At 40.7% G+C, this 23506-nt stretch overlaps 1 protein-coding gene across 1 annotated transcript; it reads right to left on the reverse strand.

Moving 5' to 3' along the window:
• Positions 1-12831: 12831 nt before the first annotated feature.
• si:ch211-198c19.1 (uncharacterized protein LOC100151013 homolog) lies at positions 12832-13924 on the reverse strand. Its single transcript, XM_046399747.1, has 2 exons — positions 13714-13924; positions 12832-13621 (listed from the first exon to the last, which is right to left on the reverse strand). The coding sequence occupies exon 2, from the start codon at positions 13609-13611 to the stop codon at positions 13075-13077; it is 537 nt and encodes a 178-aa protein (XP_046255703.1). The 5' UTR covers positions 13612-13621; positions 13714-13924; the 3' UTR covers positions 12832-13074.
• Positions 13925-23506: the final 9582 nt, after the last annotated feature.

Below are 23506 nucleotides of genomic sequence, written 5' to 3' on the forward strand. Positions count from 1 at the left end.
TTGTGCGGGTAATTGCCACTATGCATCTGTAAAGGCTCGATTGCCTTTCCTGTGAAACTGTTCATTAATATCCTGACCTTTAACTCAAAAGTGTTATTGCAATATGTTCATAGTCTTAATCGGCAAGCTTTAAACATCATGGATAGAAGACCTAACTCTCATCACTACTGCAATATAGTTAAAAAGTATAATCTTTTATCATTTGAAAATCATCTTGTTATGGCCAGTGCTGGTTTATGATATGAGCTCATACGCTAATTTAGCACCACAACCTCTTCAGCAGTTTATAACAACATGCAGAGCTGGCTCAAGGACAAGTGCTTCTTCTTCAGTGGGCTCTTAGGTCAAATTTAGGACTACAAGATTTGAGCGAACCTGCTTTTTAGTTAAAGCAGACAGGATGTGGAATTGTTTGGCTGGATTTCTTCCTGCTGAAAAATCAAATAATGCTCAAATCTGTTTTTGCAGATAAAAAATATCTCCGTGTATTTTACACTGATACTTTGCAGTAGCTGGTGGAGTGGATTGAAGTTAACCTCAGCAGTAGAGGTCAAATTTTCCCCACTTGGTGGCAGTGTTGAGCTGAAGATCAGTCTGTTTCATCCTTGTCTCTGTACACCTGGAAGGGCAGTCCGTCACCAGGGATCAGTAGTAATCTAATAAACTCTGCCTTGCTTGCTTTTCTTTCTTTCAGAGGTCAGGACGGATCCATATAAACTCTGTTTTCACCTGTCTCCCTATATGGTTCTGTCCCTCATAACCTTGCACACACTCCAACACTCCATACTGTGTGTCAGGAACACAAGGAGGGATTCTGATCCATCCTACAGCCTTATTCCAGTTTAGGTGCCTTAAACCTATGATAGATAGATATCAACACAGCAAGCACAATACTCTACCTCCACACACACTCACACAAAATCTGCTTAAACTGTGTTTTATTTGTTTGTTTGTTTTTGTAATGAAGCTCACAGCGCAATATAAGGAACAACAAATGCATGCATACAGCAGTGTGTTTGACAGCTATTATGATCTTAACATAATATAAAGACAACGGAAGCTGAATATTATGTGCAGGAACCATATAAGACCATACAAAGTTTCCCGGACCTTTTTTCACCAGTGAATGAAGGCTGAATGCCATTCAGCTGCTTCAGCTTCAGAGTCCTGGTATTGTACATGCTGGCTCACTGTCACACTGTCATTGCTTAAGCTATGGCCCTCTTAACAGTTCCATCTTCTGAACATTCACAATGTTTTTTATCCACTTCACCCGAAGCCTGCTGACTGCACCACACGGCACTGAACACTGGGGGTGAGGGAGCATCCCTCCAAATGCTCTTTGAGAGGACTATAGTTAGACAGATGAAGAAAATTATCGCTGACTCCTCCCACGCCCTGCATTCAGAATACAAACTGCCCCCTTCAGATGAACACCACAGGGTGCTAATTAAATACAGGAAATGATGGGTCAGTGAATCTCCTAAACTCTGGCCATAAGGTGGGTATGAAATTGGGAGCTGTATTGTTGTACTTCATTAATGTCTGCATTTGTCTATTTTTGCATTATAGAGTATGTATGTACAGCCAGTGTTACATGTGAATGTTAAATACGTGAAGCCTACTCACGCCTGCACGTCTATGCTATGCACTTTCTGTCTGTCTTTTATTGCATGTATGTATTTTTATGTGGCAACCTTTATCTCCGGAACAAATTTCCCTTGGGACAAATAAAGTAATCCTATACGAAGGACAAATTAAAGCATGCATTTCCCGTTTCACTGTGATCTCTGGATGACTCCTGCGCAGATAACCTTTGTTCGACTTTGATCAAGCGACTTTGTTTGTTTGACCAGTGGAGATGTTCTTATTCTGGCATCTTTTCCTCTGGTTTTGTGTTCTCTGTAGTTTAAAGTTGGGAGAAGCTTGTATCAAACGATCTATAATTTGATCAAAACAGCAATTATTTGTGATTCTAATCAATTGTGTGCCAAGAAAGGTAGTTCTGCTGTAGTTCTGACATCATATTCTAAATACATAGTCAGCTTTCCAGCTATAACAGCTTCCACTCTTCTGGTAAGGCTTTTCACAACATTTTGGAGAGTTTCTGTGGGACGTTTTTTCCCATTCATGCAATCTGGCTCACAATCTCTGTTCCAATTCATCCCAAAGGTGTTGGATGGGGTTGAGGTCAGGGCTCTGTGTGGGCCAGTCAAGTTCTTCCACACCAAACTCATCCAACCATGTCTTCATGGACTTTGCTTTGTGCACTGGGACACAGTCATGCTGGAATAGAAATGGGCCTTCCCTAAACTGTTGCCACCAACGCTGAAGCATTAAGATTTTCATTCACTGGAAACGAGGGGTCCAGCCCAACCTCTGAAACAGAGGTGTGTCTGGATACATGGTGTATTTCTATAAATATAGGGATGTGATACAATAATCCCTTTTTCTAGAAGCAGCCAGACACTAATCTCACCTTCAGTTCACTTCCTGTGTCATTTCTGCCATTTTAAACACAAATGAGGAAAAACAGCCAGGGATTATGACAATAACAGGAGGTAAGATAACACTGTTATTCCAATCAGCTTAATGAATACTTTACATGTTCTAATATTGTATTTTGGGGCTGGATGTACTATCGCTGTTGCATCTGACTGTGCTGCTCTATAACTGGTGGACTATTTGAGTTGGGAATGCTGTTCAGCACTCCCCTGTTTGCATGTGCATTTCTGATGTAAATGTACCATTTCCCTGCCCTAATGAAGGCTTCGTCCTCTCCTGTCACACTGACATTGGCATCACCATCTCAGTTGAGAAAACTGGACAGCTACCTTCATCCTCCCACTAACCAACTCCTTATTCTGATTTAAATTTCACTGTAGATGTATAGAAAAGTGGCTTAAGAGGATGCACTTCCATCTCAGATAATTGGAGTGACCTTCAGTAAAGTGCACCTTCTACACCATTCAACTTTCTGTTGTTGATTCAGGGTATTAGAATACACAGTGGATGCTGCATTTTTTTACCTGCCTTTGCACATTTATAGATACATGCTCCCTTACCCCAGGTACTGTCATAATATTGGACGCATTTAATGGCTTTGGGCCAGACTCCCAGTTTGGCCATCTAGAGCACAGTCAGTGATGGAAGCTAAAGTTGAGTGCTGGGGTGAGTAAGGTAAGCATAGGCAGTCATAATGTAAGGCACATCATTCAATCTCTAGTTTATAACTAGTCAAGAGCATCCATAAGACACTTGAATTTAGAATTCATTATAAGTCACATCTATAACATTTTATGATTGTTGATGTGGTGCATCAGAAAGTGTAATACATGTTTATGGATGTAGTCATAAAGTATTCTGAAAGAATTACGATACACTAGGAATGTCCCTATAAGAAATTACACGTCTTCATAGAAACCAAACCTTTTAATCTCCTGAACATGAGAGGATGACTCAGTCTACATCCTGTCCCTATATCCCACAAAAAAGTGTGGCTATGAAACCCACGTACCCACTGAATTTGCTTAGCAGGCTCAAGTGATGCTTGAGAAATATTGACCTTTGAAATAAAATAATAGGAAGGAGTATCTAATCAAGGCAATGTCACATTATCTAATTTTATACAACACTACTCTGACAGAATACAAAGAAGAGATGCTGCTTGATCTGCAGTAAATCATGAGGCAGGAGTACATGATGCATATGCACTACATATCAACAAGCATCACTCAAAATAGGTCCAACAGGTCAGATATGTTGGAAACAAGACAGTATTTAACTCAGATTAGCTTCCACTCATCACTGAGTGTGATAACCTTTTGGTTACTTTTCTAATAAATGTATTAGTTCATAATCATTGATTTTCTATACTGCTTATCCGTTAGGGTCGCAGGGGAGCTGGAGCCTATCCCAGCTGACTATGGGTGAGAGGCGGGGTACACCTTGGACTGGTCACAAAGGCAGACAACTACACACTCTCACACTCACACCTAGGGGGGATGTAGAATAGCCAATTAACCTAATGTTCATGTTTTTGGGATTGTGGGAGGAAGCCGGAGTACCCGGAGAAAACCCACGCAAGCACAGGGAGAACATGCAAACTCCACACAGAAGGGCCCAGACCGGGATTCGAACCTGGAACCCTAGAGTAAAAGTTAAAAAATAACAGAATCTCTCTTTAAGTAGAACAGTAAAGTCCATGAGGAAACAGATACCTCAAGTTTGCCAGCATTAGCTGACATTAGCCACCGTGTGCTTGTGGTCATATTAGACTAAATAAGACTATAGCAGCAAAACCCAGGAGTGTTTTGAATTGAGTAGGCCTAATCATGCATTTTATTACTCATAAATCCATCTTTTCATTTGTATAAGGAAGAATGAGTTTTTCCCTCTTAATGTAGTCTTTCTTTAAGGGGATGGTGGAGAAACTGTGAAATGACTGATTTTAATGTTTGTGTCCAGTGTTTCAGTGTTCACGCTCTTGCAAATCTTTGTGCTAAACATTGCATTATTGATCGAGATGATGCAACTAATGGAAAATGACGATCAGTTTGATATCAGAGAGTGACAAACAGTAATGAACAGCTAACATATGATTCCAGACGGGTGTGAAGGGATGTGTCATTGTGTTTCAGGTATTAGCTTAGCTGTGACATCTCAGGCACCTGTACTGGGAACATATAAAAAGATGTTTGAGGTGAAGCATAAAATTAAGATGAATGTAACAATCGAGAGATAAATGAGTAAAAAAAAAAAAGTGTCACACTGGAGAACTAACAATCTGACTAAACCTCATCAACTTGAAGCTCATTTAAGTGATCGATTAGTTCTGTCTTCACTATTCGCTTTGATTGAAAAAGCTCAAGTCTGGTGAATCCTCTCCATCACTTTCTTCTTGGGGAAACCACATAATGTGTGCTGAGAGTAAAAAAAAAAAAAGAAGATGACTGTAGGGAGGCTCAGCACTTTGCTCCTGTAGACATATCTCTTCCGTACTGCCTGTTCCCCCTCTGGGCTGAAGGTTTTGATATGACAGCTTACCTGACGGCCACTGACGAGGATGATATACCCTCACATATCCTCGTGTGCTATCTCAGCTCTTGTTGAGTGTTGAGAAATCTTCCTTGTGCTGCCACTCATAGTCTTGTGCCATGCAGATAGAACAATGCCAGCTAGGTCAAACATGTATTTACTTTAATACTCACAAGTCTGTGCAGTGTGTCAAATAATGTCTTGTTTGTCTGAATTATTCAATGAAATACAAGTTGGAATTTTATCAAAAGTAGATAAAATTCTTCCTCTTTGTCTCTTGCCATTTGTAGTTCACATTGTGCCTGCCAATGCCATATGGGGAAGGGATTATCTTTATTTTCCTATGAGAGAGTGGGGTGAATTAAGCTAGTGGAACAGTGGCGCCATTCACTTCTTGTTTCCAAAAAACTCTATCAAAATTAGTCACGTGAACACAGTCAACACATTTTGAAGAAGTAATTAATTTTAAATCAATTCTTAATTTGCCTAGGGAGACCCAGGGGAAAGGAAGAAAGTACATTTAAGATATCATCATATTATTTGTTTTAAGGAGTCAAAATTCTTAAAGATGACATGCCTATCCTAGCATACCTTTTTTTTCTTCAATTTACTTCAATGGGTCTTCATTGGTAAGAAAGTTTCAAGAACAATATTGTCAAAGCATCAAAGTACAAAGGTGGGCAGGATGAACTTGGTCTCATTCTCAGTGTGTTGTGTGCCCTTGTACACACACACACACACACAGTCTTGTCTCCATCACTTTTGGGGACATTACATAGACTTACCATCATTTCCTGGAGGCTTAACCACCACCTAACCATGACAATGCACATTACTTCTCTAATCCTAACCCTGACCTTAACTGAACTCTAACCTCAAAGCAAGTCTTCACTCTAATATTTAATGATTTATGTTGTGGGGACTTGTGTTTTGTCCTCACAATGTGACTGTAAGCTTTCATGTAGGTGCCTTTTACATACTGGCCACAGACACCACAGGCATGACAAAGTGATGCCATGTGAGGAGCTGGGATAAGGTGGTTTAAAAAATATATTTAATGAAAACTGAATTCCATTTCGCCCCTCTGTTTCTGAGTGCTGTATATTGCAGAACAAACAAGTTCAACATACCCTGGATAGATTTTCATTTACTAAGGCTTCATTAAACCCAGGTCTTCCCAATGTTGCCCTGAACACATTCACATTAAACAGATGGAGTTTGCAGTATGTAACCAGTAACAAACATGGACAACTCTACTGGCAGCAGAGCATCATATGTTACAAACAAAGGGCAAACTAATATTAGACAGACAAGAATACATTAAACAAATAATCCAGTCTGAAAGGAAATATCTCAAAGACAGCTTGTAAAATATTGCAGACAATGTGATTCAGAATTCCGGTGCCCCATCCTTATCCATTCACGAGTAGCTCTGGTTATTGTTATGTTACACTTGTGTATTCCAGTAAATCACAGCATTGCTTTATGTGTATTCTTATGCTGTGTTTTACAGTGTTAGCCTTTTCAACTCAGTGTCAAATGGACTTGGCAGCAAATAAAAAAAAATAAAAATGTATTGTAAAGCAGTAATTTAAAAATGTAATTTAAATCAGGATTTATTGCTTTAGTGAGTCTCTCTTGCAGGATGATATTGACATACAATAGCACAGTGAAATGGCTTTGACATTGCTCACAGGAAACGGGAAAAAATGAAATGAAGAAGACAGAAAGGGGGTCCTCCTACACAGGTGGAGTACACCTCACCAAGGAACTGAATCTAAGAACAATAATGCCATTTTCTAGAGAACTGACTGACTTACATAATGACTTGACTCACTGGGAAACCTAAGTAGAATTGATGTCATTAGTAACACCAGTGCTTTTCTTACTCAGACACCATTTAGACTTAGCCACTGCATCTTGGGTGGATCAGATAGCTAACAGATCCAATACATAAATGTGTAAATACATCCAAGAAGAATTAAAGACATATTTGGTTGTTGAAAACATGTCAGGAGGAGGTTTGAGAAACGTTCTAGACAGATAATGTAAGTAGTAGGCAGCCGGTGGTCATAGCCACGGGGTCTGTCCTCTGTGATAATGGCAGATACAGTCACATTGAATTAAGTCTGTCTCATTAAAGGGATGGTTGCAGAAAAAAAGGTTCCAGTGATTTAAACACACATGATCATACAGAAGTTTCCATGTGCTGCTGAAGCATTTTACTCGATCCCTGATCAGTTCAGCTATGTGCAGCAAGGGTGAGAGAGCGCATTTATCTGGACGGTAAGGAAAAAGCTGTGCGAGTGAGAACTTGTGGAGATGATAAAACTTCTGTTGTTGAAATTAAACTTCTAAAGGGCAGACATTCTTTTTGTTCCTCTTCTAGTCATACCAAGCAGCTTCAGGTGCATCACCACCACCACCACCTTCTGAACTGGAGGAGGGCCAACCCTGACAAACTTGTAAACCAAGACAAATTGTAACTGAGTTCATGATCTGTCCAAATGGGCACATTTATTTCAGGTCATTTATCAGTTGTTTTGGTACCTACAACAAGACAAAAGGTCTGCTGTGAAAAGGATCTACTGGGAGCAGCAGTGTACTGCACTGCACTGTATGTTCACCTTAAAATACCGTTGTTAAAGCTTAAATGATCTTATTCCCTGATCTTATTTTTAGCCTTTAAGTAGTACTTGTCTGAGACACCACAGCTGGGCAAGTTGCATTTCTTAAAATATTTTTTTTTTTTTTTAGAATATTATGATTATTTACAGAGAGGCACAACATTGTGTAATTAAGTTAGTTGGAGGGCTCACTGTCACTGCTGTGAGGATTTCTTAAGTAGCTGCTCTGACCTCCCTAATCCTCCCAGAGGGGAAAACATGGAGACAACAGTGGGACGTTCTGTCTGTGTGTCCTGGTTAGTGTGTGTGTGTTCTAGCTCTGAGGATCTACATGTGTATGCAGTCCGTGTCATATTTACTCCCCCCCCCCACCCCAGTGATATGGAAGGTGTCTGGATTGGTGTTTGAGAACAGTATACCCCACTTAGCTCTGTATTTATATTAAATATTAAATCCAATTTAAATACAAAATTACCATATGAAATATTAACTGAGAGTCTAAATATTTAATGTGAGCCCTTTACCATGAGCCTGGTATTCATTACCATGCAGTGCTGGATTTTAATGGTCAATTTCCCCTGAGATTGTGTGAGTTCCCTCTTTCCCTCAAAACTGCAGCAGGGGGCGCTGTTGCTCTCCGTGTCTTTGGTGAGCACATCCAAAACTAAAAACATTTTAAAGGGAGGAGATGAACTGAGAGACATGTTTTGAGAAAAATCAAAGGTGCAGTTTTTGCACAGTGAACTGCTGTGTTTTTTTCTCTTTCAAGTCGTACGGCAAAGTCTGTTGGGTTGAGGTGAAGTCGCGTGCAAAATGAAATTGTATATTGGAACATCAATTGTGTGATAAGAGCGGCATCTGCCCAGTGTGTTTTCATGTCATCGACTCAATGCATGTTGGGAAAACCTCCAGCTGCTGAAGGGATAAGGTGAGGACAACACACAAGTGACTGACGACACCGATCAGACACTTTCCTCCTAATTCACCTTGTGCACATTAAAGCCACATGTAAATAGATAAATAAATATATAAATAAATAAATAAATCCAGCTTCAGCCATTAGGGGTCAGGCTTACACTATTTGACAGAGGTTAAGCAGCTGTTCTTTAAATTACAGTAGGGACAGAGCCAAACTGTTTCTATTTGTTTCTCTCTATGATGGATCTCTTCTACACATACTTTTAACGTCTATAATTTTGCCACATCACAATACAAGGGGATTTCTATTTAAACTGTTACACTGGCACAAATTAGACTGCATGTAATGTCACTTAATGTCCTTCCTCATTAGTCAGGAAAGGTACCACTTCTTTCTGATTTTTCCCGAAACATGCAAGAAATTGAAGTTGATGTGTCTCGAGGGAGAAATATAAAAGATGAAGAGGCGAGATGAACTTGGAGAAAAGAGAGAGAAGGCTGCGAGTTAAAGAAATTAGCTTTATAAAGTGTTGGGGAGGAGGTGTAGGGTTAGAGATGCATGGGCACGCAGATCCTCTGAGGCAAGGCAGGGAGGAACATTAATCATTGGGAGACATCTGTTCATTCTGCCGCTTTACAATTCTGTCAAAGAGCTCAGACTCCCCCCACATCCCCCCAACCATCCACTCAGAGAAAACCTGTCCTCCGTTGAACATGGACAGGCAGAATGAAACACCAGAGTCAGTCTCCGTAAAAAAAAGACGCCTTCAATTTGAATTCTATTTAAACCGATTTAAGGAGAATAAAACACAGGGACTGGGAAAAGAGCACAACGTGTAAATCAGTGCTATTATCTGCATATGGTTGTTTTTATGAAGCAAGAAACTTGGATGTCATAGAGGAAACGGTCGTGTGCATGTCGTGACACACCCACATACTACAACAACTGCTATATGTCATTTTGGGGAGCTTTTTATTGACTTTTATTGAGGCTCAGTCAAGGCTTAACTGAAACCGATGCATGTCTAACCCCAAACCGTACCATAACCGTGAACTAACATGAACGAGCTCACGAACCGGTCAAACATATGATTTAGATTAAAATACTTTGTGACATGAACCTAAAATTGAAAACCTTGTGCAGTATGTGCTGTGGAAATCTGAAAATGATCCTCCTTGAACATGAAAACACATTCGATCATAAAAAGTTACAGAATCACGAATGAAGAAAAATTAAACATTAAGTAAAATTTGCGCCCATATGAACCTATATCCCCCATCTAAATCCCCCTAAATCTGGTTCTCCTCTCGGATGGGCATACCCAACAACACCTCCCGAGGGAGACGTCTGAGAGGCGTCCTGGCCAGATGCCCAAACCACCTCAGCTGGCTCCACCCGATGTGGAAGAGCAGCGGCTCTACTCTGAGCCCCTCCGGGATGTCTTGTTCTTTCACTCACTACCCACAGCTTGTGACCATAGGCGAGGGTCGGGACGTAGACTGACTGGTGAATTGAGAGCTTTGCCTTTTGGCTCCGCTCTCTTTTCACTACAATGGACCAGTACAGCGTTCACATCTCAGCAGACACTGTCCCGATTAACCTGTCAATCTCCTGCTCCGTTTTTCCCGCAAACTCCAATGCCCCCTCCAGCACCCTCGTGAGGTTGTAGAGCTGGTCCAGTGTTCTACGACCAGGGCATAAACTGCATTGTTCCTCTTGGATCTGGGGTTCGACTAACAGATGGACTCTACTTTCCAGCACCCTGGAGTAGACCATCCCAGAGAGGCTGAGGAGGGTGATCCCTATGTAGTTGGAACACACGATCCCAGAGGTGTGTGTGTGTGTGTGTGTGTGTGTGTGTCAGCCCTACAATACCCACAGCCTTGAGAAATTCCGTAAAAATCTCATTCACCCTCATGTCGTGTTGTTTAACATTTCTTTACAAATTTGTCAACAAAAAATACCACATGGAAGCCATTTTCCATGCTGGAGGAAAAAAAGAACTGATAAAATAATTATGTACAAATGGCTTGAGAATTGATTGAAAATGTATGATGATTTTAATTGTGGCTAGACCTGCTCAGGGACTGCATTTGCTGCAACCTGGCTGGTTGCCATGCATTTTGTTCTGTATGAAACTGACATGTAAAGCTGTTTCCAATAATAACACAGGCCGAATGAGTGTTTAATCGTGACTGTAAGTGTGCATGCAAACAGCTTAGAATTGAATTTTAACATGTCAGCGGTAAGCTGAGAGGACATCTTGGGGTTTCGAGGCACCTGTGGGTACCTTAACAAAATCAGCTAGTGTATCTTTAATGTTTCACATATTTCTGTGCTGAGCGAGGACCCTATAAATCTCTCTTATCTGTTCAGATTGGTCCTGCTTGTCCAAGAGCCCTTTTATATTTTCAGTGGGAGTATCAAATCAAATCTGAATTCAACCTGTGAGTGTACAGCGGTCCAAATGGTGTCCTCCCATTGGCAACAGAGGAGAACAGAAGATGAATGAGGCCTTTCTGTGGGTTTTGAGGACTGCAGGCATTAGGGTGCTTTGTCATCATAATATTGAAAGTGAGTTTTGCTAGAGTTTGTGCCTTTTGGCCCAGAAGGTGTGTGCCGCCTTGTTTCACAACTCATTAGAGTCAACATTTTGATTGACTGCCTGCTATTCAAGCTGATATTGGAGTTCATACAAATTTTTGAAGCCTTGTGGAATTTCACATTTAGAGATTTTTGGTGGTACTTTCTGACCTTGAGTAAATCTAAAATCCTCAGCAGAAAGAACCAAACAACACACTCTACACTGTGTGTTTTTTCCCCCCTGTACCTTTCTCATGTATTTCAATAAACATGCTGCTGTTTTCTTGCTTTTTGATCTCTTTGATCTTGCTTTTTGCTTTTAGTCATCTTCTGATGACCGATTACTTAGAGAGATCAACTTTTTGGTCTCTAATGTTTAGATTTAACTTTTCCTTTGGGTGTAGAGCTATTAGGGAGGGGATAAGGTGTAGAGGTGTGATTGCTATTGCTATACTTGCTTATTATTGGTCAAAAGCTCATTCAAGCAATGTCATGTTATAATTCATCAATTTTATACACCATGTATAGTACTGGATAGATAAGTAGAACTGTATCACAACATATTAGTAAATCATCTGTTTTGTTTTTAAATGCTCAAGTTAAGTACAGTATTAAATACACATACTTTTCCACCACTGCCAGGAGACAGATCCTTCCCCTGTGGCTCACCCTGAGATTTCTTCTATTTTTTTCCCTTGTTAAAAGGTTTTTTTTTGGAAGAGACTTTTTGTTTACTTGAATCAAGGGTCTGAGGACAGAAGGTTTCATATGCTGTACAGACTGTAAAGTGGCAACGCAAATAAAATGGCTTGACTTGTGCTAAGACCTCCATCCATCCATCCATTTTCTATACCGCTTATCCGTCAGGGTCGCAGGGGAGCTGGAGCCTATCCCAGCTGACTACGTGCGAGAGGCGGGGTTCACCCTGGACTGGTCGCCAGTCAATCGCAGGGCCAACACACAAGGACAGACAACCACACACTCTCACACTCACACCTAGGGGCAATTTAGAGTAGCCAATTAACCTAATGTGCATGTTTTTGGTATTGTGGGAGGAAGCCGGAGTACCCGGAGAAAACCCACGCAGGCACAGGGAGAACATGCAAACTCCACATAGAAGGACCCAGACCGAGATTCGAACCTGGAACCCTCTTGCTATGAGGCGACAGTGCTAACCACTGCACCACCGTGCCGCCCTGTGCTAAGACCTCTGTAATTCTTAAAAATAACATGGCCAAATCTGGGAAAAAAAAGACCCATGTTCTAATATACATGATTTTTTTTGTACCCAACACACACACACACAGTTTGGAGGTCATTACATAGACTTACATTCATTTCCTGGACGCTTTACCACCACCTAACCATAACAATAAACATTACTTCCCTAATCCTAACCCTGACCATGAACTGACCTTAACCTCAGCCTAACCTTAAAGCAAGTCTTCACCCTAATATTTGATGATTTATGTTGTGGGGACTTGCATTTTGTCACAATAAGTAAGACGGACCGTCACAATGTGACTGTGTAAAAAACATGTCCCCACAACTACAGTAACACACATCCATACTCACACAAAGAAACAGAGAAAGAGAAAGAGAAAGAGAGAGTTATTGAATGTCTCAGCTTTTGAAAAAAAAAAAAAAAAAAAACATTCTTAGGCAGAACATTCAACACTTATTTTATTAAATTTTCTCCAAAGCATTGCTCTGCGCTGTGTGTTCTACAAGCAGGTTGGCTGTGCAAGCTTACACAAACCATCCTGACTCATACACAAGCTTTCAAATAAGGTCAGCAAAGTAGCCTGGCACTTTCTTACATTCTGACTAGAGAGAAAAGCAGCAGCCAAATATGTCATTCAAGATTGCTGTTTGAAACTCCATCATAGAGTTAACATCAGAAATAAATCACAATTCTGCGCTAACGTAGGCTGTAGGGTGGCGAAGAGAATCAAACAGATCGGGACCAATCACGTAGGTCTGTTTTGGTTTATAATGTGCAGATACATAGATCTCGATGACATGTCTGTTGTTTTTGTTGTATCTCACCAAAACTCTGTCCATGTTGCTTAAAGGGTTGCTACGGTCATAGTATTGCCTGACTTCATAGGGCAGGTCTTTGGCCCCAGGAGAGTTGAGGTTTCCAATGGTGTAGTACCTGTATTGTTTTTTGTCCTCTATCTTTGGAAGCAGATGCCCCCTATTCTCAAACTCATGAAATCCATAATCTCCATGTGTGGGATCACACAGAGCCACCATGTTGTTGTCCAAGCAGTTCTGAACATACCAAACCAGCAACTTGAGACCATGGCGAGGTGGTGGTTGACCGAATCCGCTGTGCTGTAGCTCTTGGACTGAATCAAGGGTTTGCAGAGCTGAGGTCAGAACGACTGACAACACCAACGTGAAAGAAAGCAGGAACTGCTTCTCTTTGCCGTGTGCCATTTCAAGGTTTCTATGAAAAAACATTGCAAAGTCGTATTGAAAACATGGCTCTTTAAATGAGGGTAACTACAGTGAACACAGTCGAATCCTTTCAGAACTTACCTCACAGTTAGTAATAACAGAAGCAAATTTGTCTCTGAGAGCCGTTTCCTATATTTTCTTCAGCTTAAATCTATAACTTCTGCAGCGGATGAAAGAGCTTTCTCTGCCTTGTGGTTGGCTTCTCTTCTGTCTCGTGTGTGTAGCATGAAAGCAACATACTTGTTATTTTGATGAGAGGTACAGCTACTTTCAGTCTCCCTTTACAATGAAAGAGGAAGTGTTGTGGTCGCTGCACAGCTGAGGGCTTGGTTAAGCTCATACTGACAGTTGCAAACTAGATGTCGCAAAGTACAACATGCAAATGTAAAACCTTTCAATTCTCTTAATTCCTGTGTTGTATTCAACTGTGACACTGTATCTGCATTGTGACAGGAAGAAAAGGCCAGGGGTGTAGTAAAGAGTATTAGAATATTATACTTAATACTTATACTGCTACCAAATTTTACACAAGCACAAGTACTGGACTAAAAATGTGACGAAAGTAAAAAGTAAGTCAGTTTAAATGTACTCTGAGTACATGTTACTAGCATTTTGGGCATGTGCAAAGTATCTTTGTTGCAGTCTCCAGCATTAAAATCATGTGTGTGGCCCTTCACTCAACCCCGACTTCCACCCCTCTTAACGCTGTCTTGCTTTTTTTGCTATGTTGTGCTGTGCTGTTGCCCTGATCATCTGACCCTGAGGCGCATGTGAAGAAAAGGTGGCCTTTGATGGTTTTGACATCATGGGCAAAAATAAATATGCAGAAATGAAATAACTGCTTCTTTGCTGCAGCGAGAACTGCACAGTTTCACACACTGAGTGACGTGTACGCAATGCTATGTTACTAGGTATGTACTCAAGTACACCTCAGAGTTCAGCTATGTAGCAAAGGTAAAGCACAGGTGGGAGAGCTGTGATTTTAGCATTTTGCCAATCCCAATGTCACCTTTTAGTCACGTAACATAATGTGTGTGTCTGATCTGGTTAACTTAGCGGGCTGGCCATGTGGTGTACCTACCCTGAATGATTAGGATAGATACATGCCCAAGTACAGTAATGCTAACCTTAATCCATAAGAATCTCATTCTTAATTTCAGGCTATTGTTTTAACTCCGTAACAGAGACAGCTTAATAAAAGTATTAAATAACTGATTTTTAAAAGGAAATACAAACAATGGTTTTCATGCCATTGGGCTGTTTTATTCTTTAATTCTATATTTTCATACTTCTTTTTTGTGCTTGCTGAGTTGTGCTTTTTGTCTTTGTACTGATGTTATTGGATATATTATATTAGTTAATTACATTAACATGAGTAAATCCATTACTTTCCTCTGTGGAAAAGATGAAATAAAGTAATGGCTCACAGGTCATCAGCATGACAGATTAAGGCTCTAACTTCTGCTTTCACTGACTCCTGTGACTAACATCTGCACAAAATTAAGTTCCCCTTTTCAATTTCATTTTATAAGGGACTGTACAATGACAATGCAGACCGTCTTACCTTAAAACAGCTCTTACACACAGCACAGTAACAGTAACTGTAACACCCAGTAATTCCTGTGCTAACCGATAGTGACTGCATGTGCTCCACACCCCATGTGGTCAGCTGTGAAGCTGGGTATAGTCAAAATCTTCATCACACTAATTATATTTATGTGATAACACATTTAAACATGTGGATCTGTTGTAAGGGGCAGCTAGTTCAGGGACCCCTGCATTTCTTATAAGCACTTCCTGTCAAGGAACTAGATGTAAAGTGGACCGGAGTACCCGGAGAAAGACAGAGTTCTGTAGTTGAAGGAGGAGGGGTAGAGCGTCAGAGTCCAGAGTTCATGTGTACAGGAAACAGAAGGGGGAGTGGAGGGAGTTGAGCTTCCTTAGAGCCTGGTGGATGAAGCTGTCCTTGAGTCTGCCGGTCCTGGCTAGGAGAATCCGCAGTCTCCTCCCTGATGGCAGCAGACTGAAGAACCTGCAATACCGAGGGCTTTGCAGGTGAGGCGGGTGCTGTAGATGTCTTGAAGTGAGGGGAGAGAGGGGCCGACAATCTTCTCAGCTGGTCTCACTACGCATTTGGAGAGCCCTGTGGCAGGACACGGTGATGTAGCCGGTCAGGATGCTCTCGATGGTGTCTCTGTATCCTAAAATGTGAAGTATCGCACGCTTTCCTGTTTCTTCAGCCAGAGCTCATATTCTGTAGTGGTGGGGGTCAGCATCAGTCAGCATCTCAGCTGTCTGAGATGCTGACTGGACAGAAGGCATTACAACTGCACCCACAGACAACTGAACAGCACACAACGGATTGTGGGGCACTGGGGGATGTCTTCTAAATCGGAATCAGAATTCCTTTATTTATCATCAAGGGGATATTCTTTAAATTAAGGTAAAGCTGCATTTCCCAGCTGTATTTAATGGAAGCTTTTGCAGTTTGTGTACATACTGATTAAGAACATTTTTCTTTCCCTTTGACACACATCTCCATTTGCAACTGTACCCTGATGCCACACCCTGCACCAAGGACTACCTCACTGGTCTGACTGGCCCCAGTATGGAAGAATTGATGGCCTCTGATTTTATTATAAGCAACACCGTTTTGGTGCGATTTATCTTCACACTCTATACATCAGACTTTTGATTCAACTGAGGTTTATGGCAAGTTTTCCAACAATCAGTTTCCATCCATTGTTGGATGCCTCCACAAGATAATAACGAGGGCAAGTCAACAGAGACAGGCCAGACTGTTCTTCCTGGGGTGACTTAGATCCGCAAATCGTTTTTTAATTATTATCTCACAATTATGTATTATATTGAACCTCATTATGTTATATTATACTGCACTATTACATTATACACAGTATTATATGTCTTAATTTGTACAGACACACACTACACTATAACTTAATCAAATCTTTTTCCAGCGTGTGATGTGTACCTACACTAGACCTGCTGGTTGTGCTTTAATCACATCACTGCCACTTTACCTCGTCTTTTTGTCTTTGTCTGTAATTCCTAATTTTATTTCCATTTGTATTAATGTTTTACATAACTCTTTATTTTGTCCTTGTGTTGCAGCAAACCAGACATGAAAAAGTGGAATACAGTCATATAGCAGAGAGAGAGAGAGAGAATGTGAGGATGAGAGAGGGACTGTGAGAAAATGGACAGAAGTGTTGGCCTGATATAAAACCTCTCTTTGATCATGAAACCTCATATTACTCTGCAGTTCCGTGGATTATCAGCAAAGTGCCTGAGCTACACTGCAGGCTGGAGTTTTGTGAGAAACAGTGAGATTCACATTTAAGCTTTACTCGTCTTCTCTATGAAACATCCGTGTCCTCACTGCGTTATTATAAACTATGATGAAATGCTTGTTGGTTACGTCTTCAGCCTGTTCCCAGGCGCTGTCCCTCGCCTCTCCAATCTCCTTGCATTTGCTTTGGCTGTTCTGACATAAGCTACAGTATATTTTTGTCCAAGTTAGCTGTTTTCCGTTGTATCGAACAATTTTCAAACTTTTGTTATTGTTGTTAATAACTATTAGATGTAAATTGGCCTTGTCATTCAAATTAATGCCAAAAACATGAATATTATGACATTTAGTCAACTAGACATTCTCCCAACTATGACAGAGTTCTGTCGTGATCAGGTGGTGGAGCTGCAATATCGAGTTCCCGCCCATACACCCTTCTGACCCAGTCGCTAGCAGTTCTCGGGTAAATTTCTAATCCATTAAAAGCAAACTTATCAGAAAAAGGAGCACTTGAACATAAATCAGCATGATAAGAACTAACTCAAATGACAGAAATCTTTGGGAAAAATGTTTTTGATGTGTACATTTGTTTTAGATGTGTACATTTTGAGTTTGGCTCAAGTCCTATCTGCTTACACGGAGGGGTAGAGGTTTATGACCTGCACTGCAGTTAGCCACCAGGGGGCAGTCAAAATGCTCTGTTTTTTTAATATATATATAGTCAAGTGCTACTGCTAAAGATCCAAACTTCAGAAGGGTTTTGCTGTACTTTACAAAGAGCTACTTGTGAAGCTGTCGATTTTTGTATTGTTTCCTGTCTTTTATCTACACTAGTAGGCCTTTTACACTGAGTAAGATGTTCTCTGCTCTGACCCTTTGGAGAAGGTTACCCTATGTCCTCATCCTGAACCCTGGCTCAAATGGCTAAAAAAAAAGGGTAAAGAAAAGGACATAGCCTTTTTTACCCTTTCTTCCCTTGACTTATTTAGCAATGTCCACAGTCAGCCAATCTCACTCCCATACAAGTGAAATGCAGCAGGTTGGTTAGTCACCCTAGTACTAGTGTAATTTCTGTAGGTGCCCCTTGAGCACAGCAGTATGAAAAGCGAGAAAAGTCTGTGCTGGGAGGTGGTTACTGTGACTGGATGGGTCAAACACAGGGCTTTCACTCAGGGGACTGTGACTGTCCAGTGGCCAAGCTGCTGTATTTCATGATTTGAGAGTAAGAAAATGTTGCAGTCATCCCAGATCTCAGTACTTATGTTCTTCTCCTCTAAGGAGGCATTAGCAAGAGACTTGTCGAGGCTATATCCTTCAAGTGTGTTTTGGTTCTCCGAAATGCCCCTGACTCAGACGTCCTTCTTTCTGTGTACATGAGTGGTAATATTTTAGGGCAGCGACTGAGCAGAACTGCAGTCTGGAGACCCAAAATCCTGTCTACTTTGAAAAGCACATTACAAGACAAACTTAATGACACTTCTCTCTAATTAATATATATTTTTTAATGTCTATCAGTTGCAAATTTCTCATTAACTAATTAGGCATTGAAGGGCTATTACACATCCTGCAATATACCTGCTGCTGCACCTCTAGTCTGACAGCAGTTCATGTGAATACTGATAATCCTCTAGTCTGGTACAATATGTCACCAAACTAAGGTCACCTCCATCTTTTTGTGCATGTACAGAAGTTCAGACCTTCATGTTTTTGTTGTTTACTTTATGAATAAAATATCAAGCCTTTTCAAATTATTATCACATTTCTACAGAAATACGAACGAAGGGAGAAGTTACAGTAGCTTTACAGTGTGTCCAGCCCTCTGCCTGGAGACACAGGACTCAGCCACACAGTTATTACAGTAGTTATCTAAAGGACATCGCATAGAATGGTTTAAATAGTAAAGGATAGTTTAGAGCAGTGCTTCTCAATTATTTTCTGTTGCGCCCCCCCCCAGCAAGTAGAAAACAATTCGCCCCCCCCCCCCCCCCCCACTCTCCGCCGCGACTATAAATAATAGTAATAGTAATAGTGCAATTACACTTTATTCTAGTACGGCAAAAAAAGCATGTTCCCCAGGGTCACACGCGCCCCCCCTGGCATCGTCCCCTATTTGAGAAGCACTGGTTTAGAGATATGTGAGTTTGGTGTTACCATGCCCTGTTGTTGTGTGGAAAACTACTAGCATGATGATGATCATTGCATGAGATTTGATCACAGCTACTCACAGCGGGCTGGAAGAAAGCAATTATAGGCTTTGTTCTTCATCAAAACAATGTGACATGACATGATGGATACGCTCAGCTAGCATTTTGTCCTGTTTTATACCTGACAGAGACTACTAAAGTACCCCTGAGGAAGCCATTGCTTTACTGATGTGGGTACGATCAATGTCAAACAGTGTACTGTCTCTGTAGTTCTATCAAAAGTATCAAAAAGTGCATTGTGAGTGTTACATAGGCTTTACGAGCTTTGCTTGTAATGGTTTTTGTAAAGTGTTATGGAAACGATCACTTCATGAATGGTGAGAGAGGAGTGGAGACGAGAGGAGAGGAGAGAGGACTGGAAAGAAGATGGGAAGATAGAAGAGAATTAAGCAAAGGTCCCTGCTGCCTACTTAAGTTTGCTTGGAAATTCAATGTTGTAATTAACAACAATAAAAATAATAGACTTGTCTTTATATAAAAAAGCATGCCTTTCTGTACGATTATAGTTAAAATTGCGCTTTGTTCATCCCTAATTACATTACATATGCCATCACACGTGGCAGAGATTAGTAGGGATGTTCCTAACAACTAATTTCCCTGACTTTTAAACAGGAAGTTTAAACTTAGACTACAGTCTAAAAGTAAGGAACAGCTCAGAAAACAGAAAAAGGATACAGTTTAGTCTGTAACGTTAATTTATTATTATTATAAGAGCAACATTTGACTACAAACACATGACATTTGAGTGTAAATTATGTTATTATGTACTGTGGCAGCTAACATCAGACCGGCTAATAACCAACCCACTCGCTGTAGAGTCCACCTTCTGCTTCTTGGCTTTAATGGAGTATTTATTGCTCATCATAAACCTCCATGCAAACAAACATTTCACCAATCCAACAACACTCCAAAAAGCATTTGTAGTGTTCTTTCCAGCAACACCTGTCTCATGAGTAAAGTAAAAGCTCCTACCTGTATTGTTAGAGACCCAAAGTACAAAGGTGACACCTACTGGACCAATATGGTGTCCTACATACACTTCGACTGAGAAATGGCATCTACATACACATTAATCTAATAATGATGATTAGTTTAATAACTGACTAGTATTTCTAGTGTTGACTAGTGTGGGCAGCAACATTTTAAATGTTAGACAGTAAAATTGTCAATCCCTACACTTACATCAGCAGAGGAAGGGCTTGAAATGGCATAGACATCCATCAAAATCCATCCATTTTCTATACCGCTTATCCGTCAGGGTCACGGGGGAGCTGAAGCCTATCTCAGCTGACTATGGGCGAGAGGCGGGGTACACCCTGGACTGGTCGCCAGTCAATCGCAGGGCCGCAATCAAAATAAATAAATACAGAATATTTAAGCTTAATGATGGACAAAGATGTGAAAGATGTGAATACATAGAGATTATTATCTGTGAAAAATCTGTGAAATGGTACTTTATGATCAGGCTTAATTAGGGTTATGGATGTATGCACAATTGAAAGCCCTCACAAGGCTAGAATGTCACTGGCATATGTGTGTGTGTGTGTGTGTGTGTGTGTGAGGGAAAGAGAGAATTCCATTGTCAAACTTGGCAAACGTAAGTACATTTGTGATTTTTGTGCTTCTTCCATAGACTGTTGACGTTGACTGAGTCAGACTGGCAGTAAAGCCTCTCCTGTAAGTCAGTCTGACACTTCTATTGAGAAGCTGCCAGGCAGCCTGGGGCTCACTCTATACCTCATCCCCTTGCTGCAGTGTCAGCCTGCTCCCACAACCTCTTCTGAAATTACCCCACACGTTCGATTTACACCATGTTCCCCCCGCCGTAGAATGGACTCCTATTAAACTCACATTAGCCTCAATAATGACATCAAAGTGTTTCGTATCTTGAGATGAGACTGTCGTGTTAATATGGTCCTACTGTAGTCCATCCAAGGTCTATTGAGATAGTACTGAGGTGGACCATGCAACCCTATAACCCCCTTTGAAAAAAAAAAAAAAGGTTGAAAAGTGTTTACTTGTGATGTAGCCTGCATAGCCTCATATTACTTTGACAGTAGTGTACAGTGCTTGACATTGATTGTAGCTGCACAGACAGTTGAGCAATGGATTCTGCCGAAGTACGGCAACACCACTTGAACAAACCACAAACAGATCATTTCTGTCATGAGTGTGTGTGTCTGTGTGGACATGCATTCCTGTAGTTGTGGGGACAAAAATCTGTTTACAAGGGCACATTGTGAGGACCCATCTTACTTATGGGGACAAAATGCAAGTCCCCACGACATAAATCATCAAATATTAGGGTGAAGACTTGCTTTAAGGTTAGGCTGAGGTTAGGGTTAGTTTAAGGTCGGGGTTAGGATTAGGGAAGTAATGTTTATTGTTATGGTTAGGTGGTGGTTAAGCCTCCAGGAAATGAATGTAAGTCTATGTAATGTTCCTAAAAGTGATGGAAGACTATGTGTGTGTGTGTTAATATGGACAAAAAAAACACATGATAAGATAATAAAATCCTTGAAAAACTAATTTTTCTACTGAACTTTTACAATGTGTCACATTTTACCCTGCGAGGAGTTCCTTTTTGTCTGTGCTGGGCTCTGATTGTATAGGATGAGGTGTGGTGTACAGTTGCTGTTGTTGATCATCTTGGGTCACCATTGCATACCAGGCTTCAGCTCCACCTTAATGTCAGAACACAGACCCTGCTCTACACTCTGTCTCATTGTAGCATTCTAAACTCTCTTTGCTTGTACTTTTTGTGATGCTTGTTTCCCTGTGCCTGAAGGATTCCCCCTACCTGATTCCTGCCTGTCCCACTCCTGCTCAGCCTGAACTACGCTGGATCTGCTCAGTCTCTCCTGGCTCACTGCACTAGCTTTTTCTGTATTCTCTTATGGGTCGGTTCCCCACCCCCCTGGCTCCCCTATGGACAAAGACTTCTCTACTCAGTCTCAACAAGTATCAGTTTGTTAATACATACTTCCTCGCTCCAGCTCATCTTTGTTTTTGTGTTCTGCATTTGAGTCCAGTAAGAGTCTGCTATTACAATTATAGTCAGCTGTCTAAATTATCATTGTTGAAGAAGAAAACTTAATGGAAATATCAGTTTGAGTGTTTCATGCATTCATTTTAGGAAGGTTTGTATCACAGATCTGCTGTTTTTATCTGCTGTAATTTTTACTAGTCGAGCTCAATAGATTTATCTATTGTTAGTAATTAGTGCAACAATTACAAAGATGTTTCATGAATGAGTTAATTAGCTCATTTTCATCATTTTTTAAAAATAATAAATAAGACTTAACAAAATAACTATATAAAATTCAGTTTATTGGGTTTATTAATTTTAGAATTGTTTTATTCCCTTACAGATCTGATTGGTCAAATACATTTAAAAATTCAGAAATAGACTGTAGGCTACAATAATCGAATCAGAATTAGAATATTTAGTAAATGTGAGTGTCACTATTTTTCTCCCCGTCACACAAACTACTCTGAGAACAGATGCTGTAGAAATACACAGTGCACAGTTAGTAGTAGGTAGCAGTTAGTAGGCACTTTGTTCAATTGGCTCATATTGTCACTTGTGGATATGTATGATTCTAGATATTCGTAGACACCTATTCAAGGCCTGGGACTTTTTTGGGATATCTGTTCCTCGTCTTCAGGTGAACATTTCTTGTCGGATGTAAACGATCACTTATTGATCCCCTCCGTTTTCTGTCCTATTCCATTCTTCCTTTCTTGTGTCCTGCATGGAGCACTCCCAGAGATTACTGTTAAAAATGACCCCTTGGTAGTTCTAGTATCAACAAAGTATTGGTTGTCAATGTTCGCCAAACAGTGTTCAAATTCTTTATGTGAACTTTGCTTTATATTTTTGTTCTGTTTATCAGTGTATAATATTTCCATATATAGACTCAGGTTTCAAAATGTATGTCCAGGGGGTCCAGTAATCTTCCAGGCCCTACTGATGCCCACGTCTTTAAATAAAAAGATAATCCTCTGAGCAGACAGGGTCAGCGACGGTGAGCGCTCCGCTCTCCATCATGATGACACTGCTACACTGTCTGTGTGTGTGACGTACCTGTCTGTCTGCTTAAAGCTCTGACCGACTGATCTCGGCTCCCTGAAGCACACGGCTTTGATCACATGTGTCGGAGCTCAAGAACCAACCTTGGACGGCCTGTTTGTTTCTCTAAGCTGAGGATGAAACTCAAAGGAAAAAAAGAGCATTTATCAAAGAACATGAGCACGGAGGGAGAGAGAAAAGAGGATGAGATAGTGGAGTTGATAAAAGTCAAACCTTTAGGGCTGTACTGTATTTTAAGATGGTATGTGTAATTCATACTTTTAGATG

Source organism: Scatophagus argus, chromosome 9, assembly GCF_020382885.2.
Source record: "Scatophagus argus isolate fScaArg1 chromosome 9, fScaArg1.pri, whole genome shotgun sequence".
NCBI lineage: Eukaryota > Metazoa > Chordata > Actinopteri > Scatophagidae > Scatophagus > Scatophagus argus.

Coding starts and splice junctions, on each gene's coding strand:
- si:ch211-198c19.1 (XM_046399747.1), bottom strand. CDS start 13,611: ATGGCACACGGCAAAGAGAAGCAGTTCCTGCTTTCTTTCACGTTGGTG.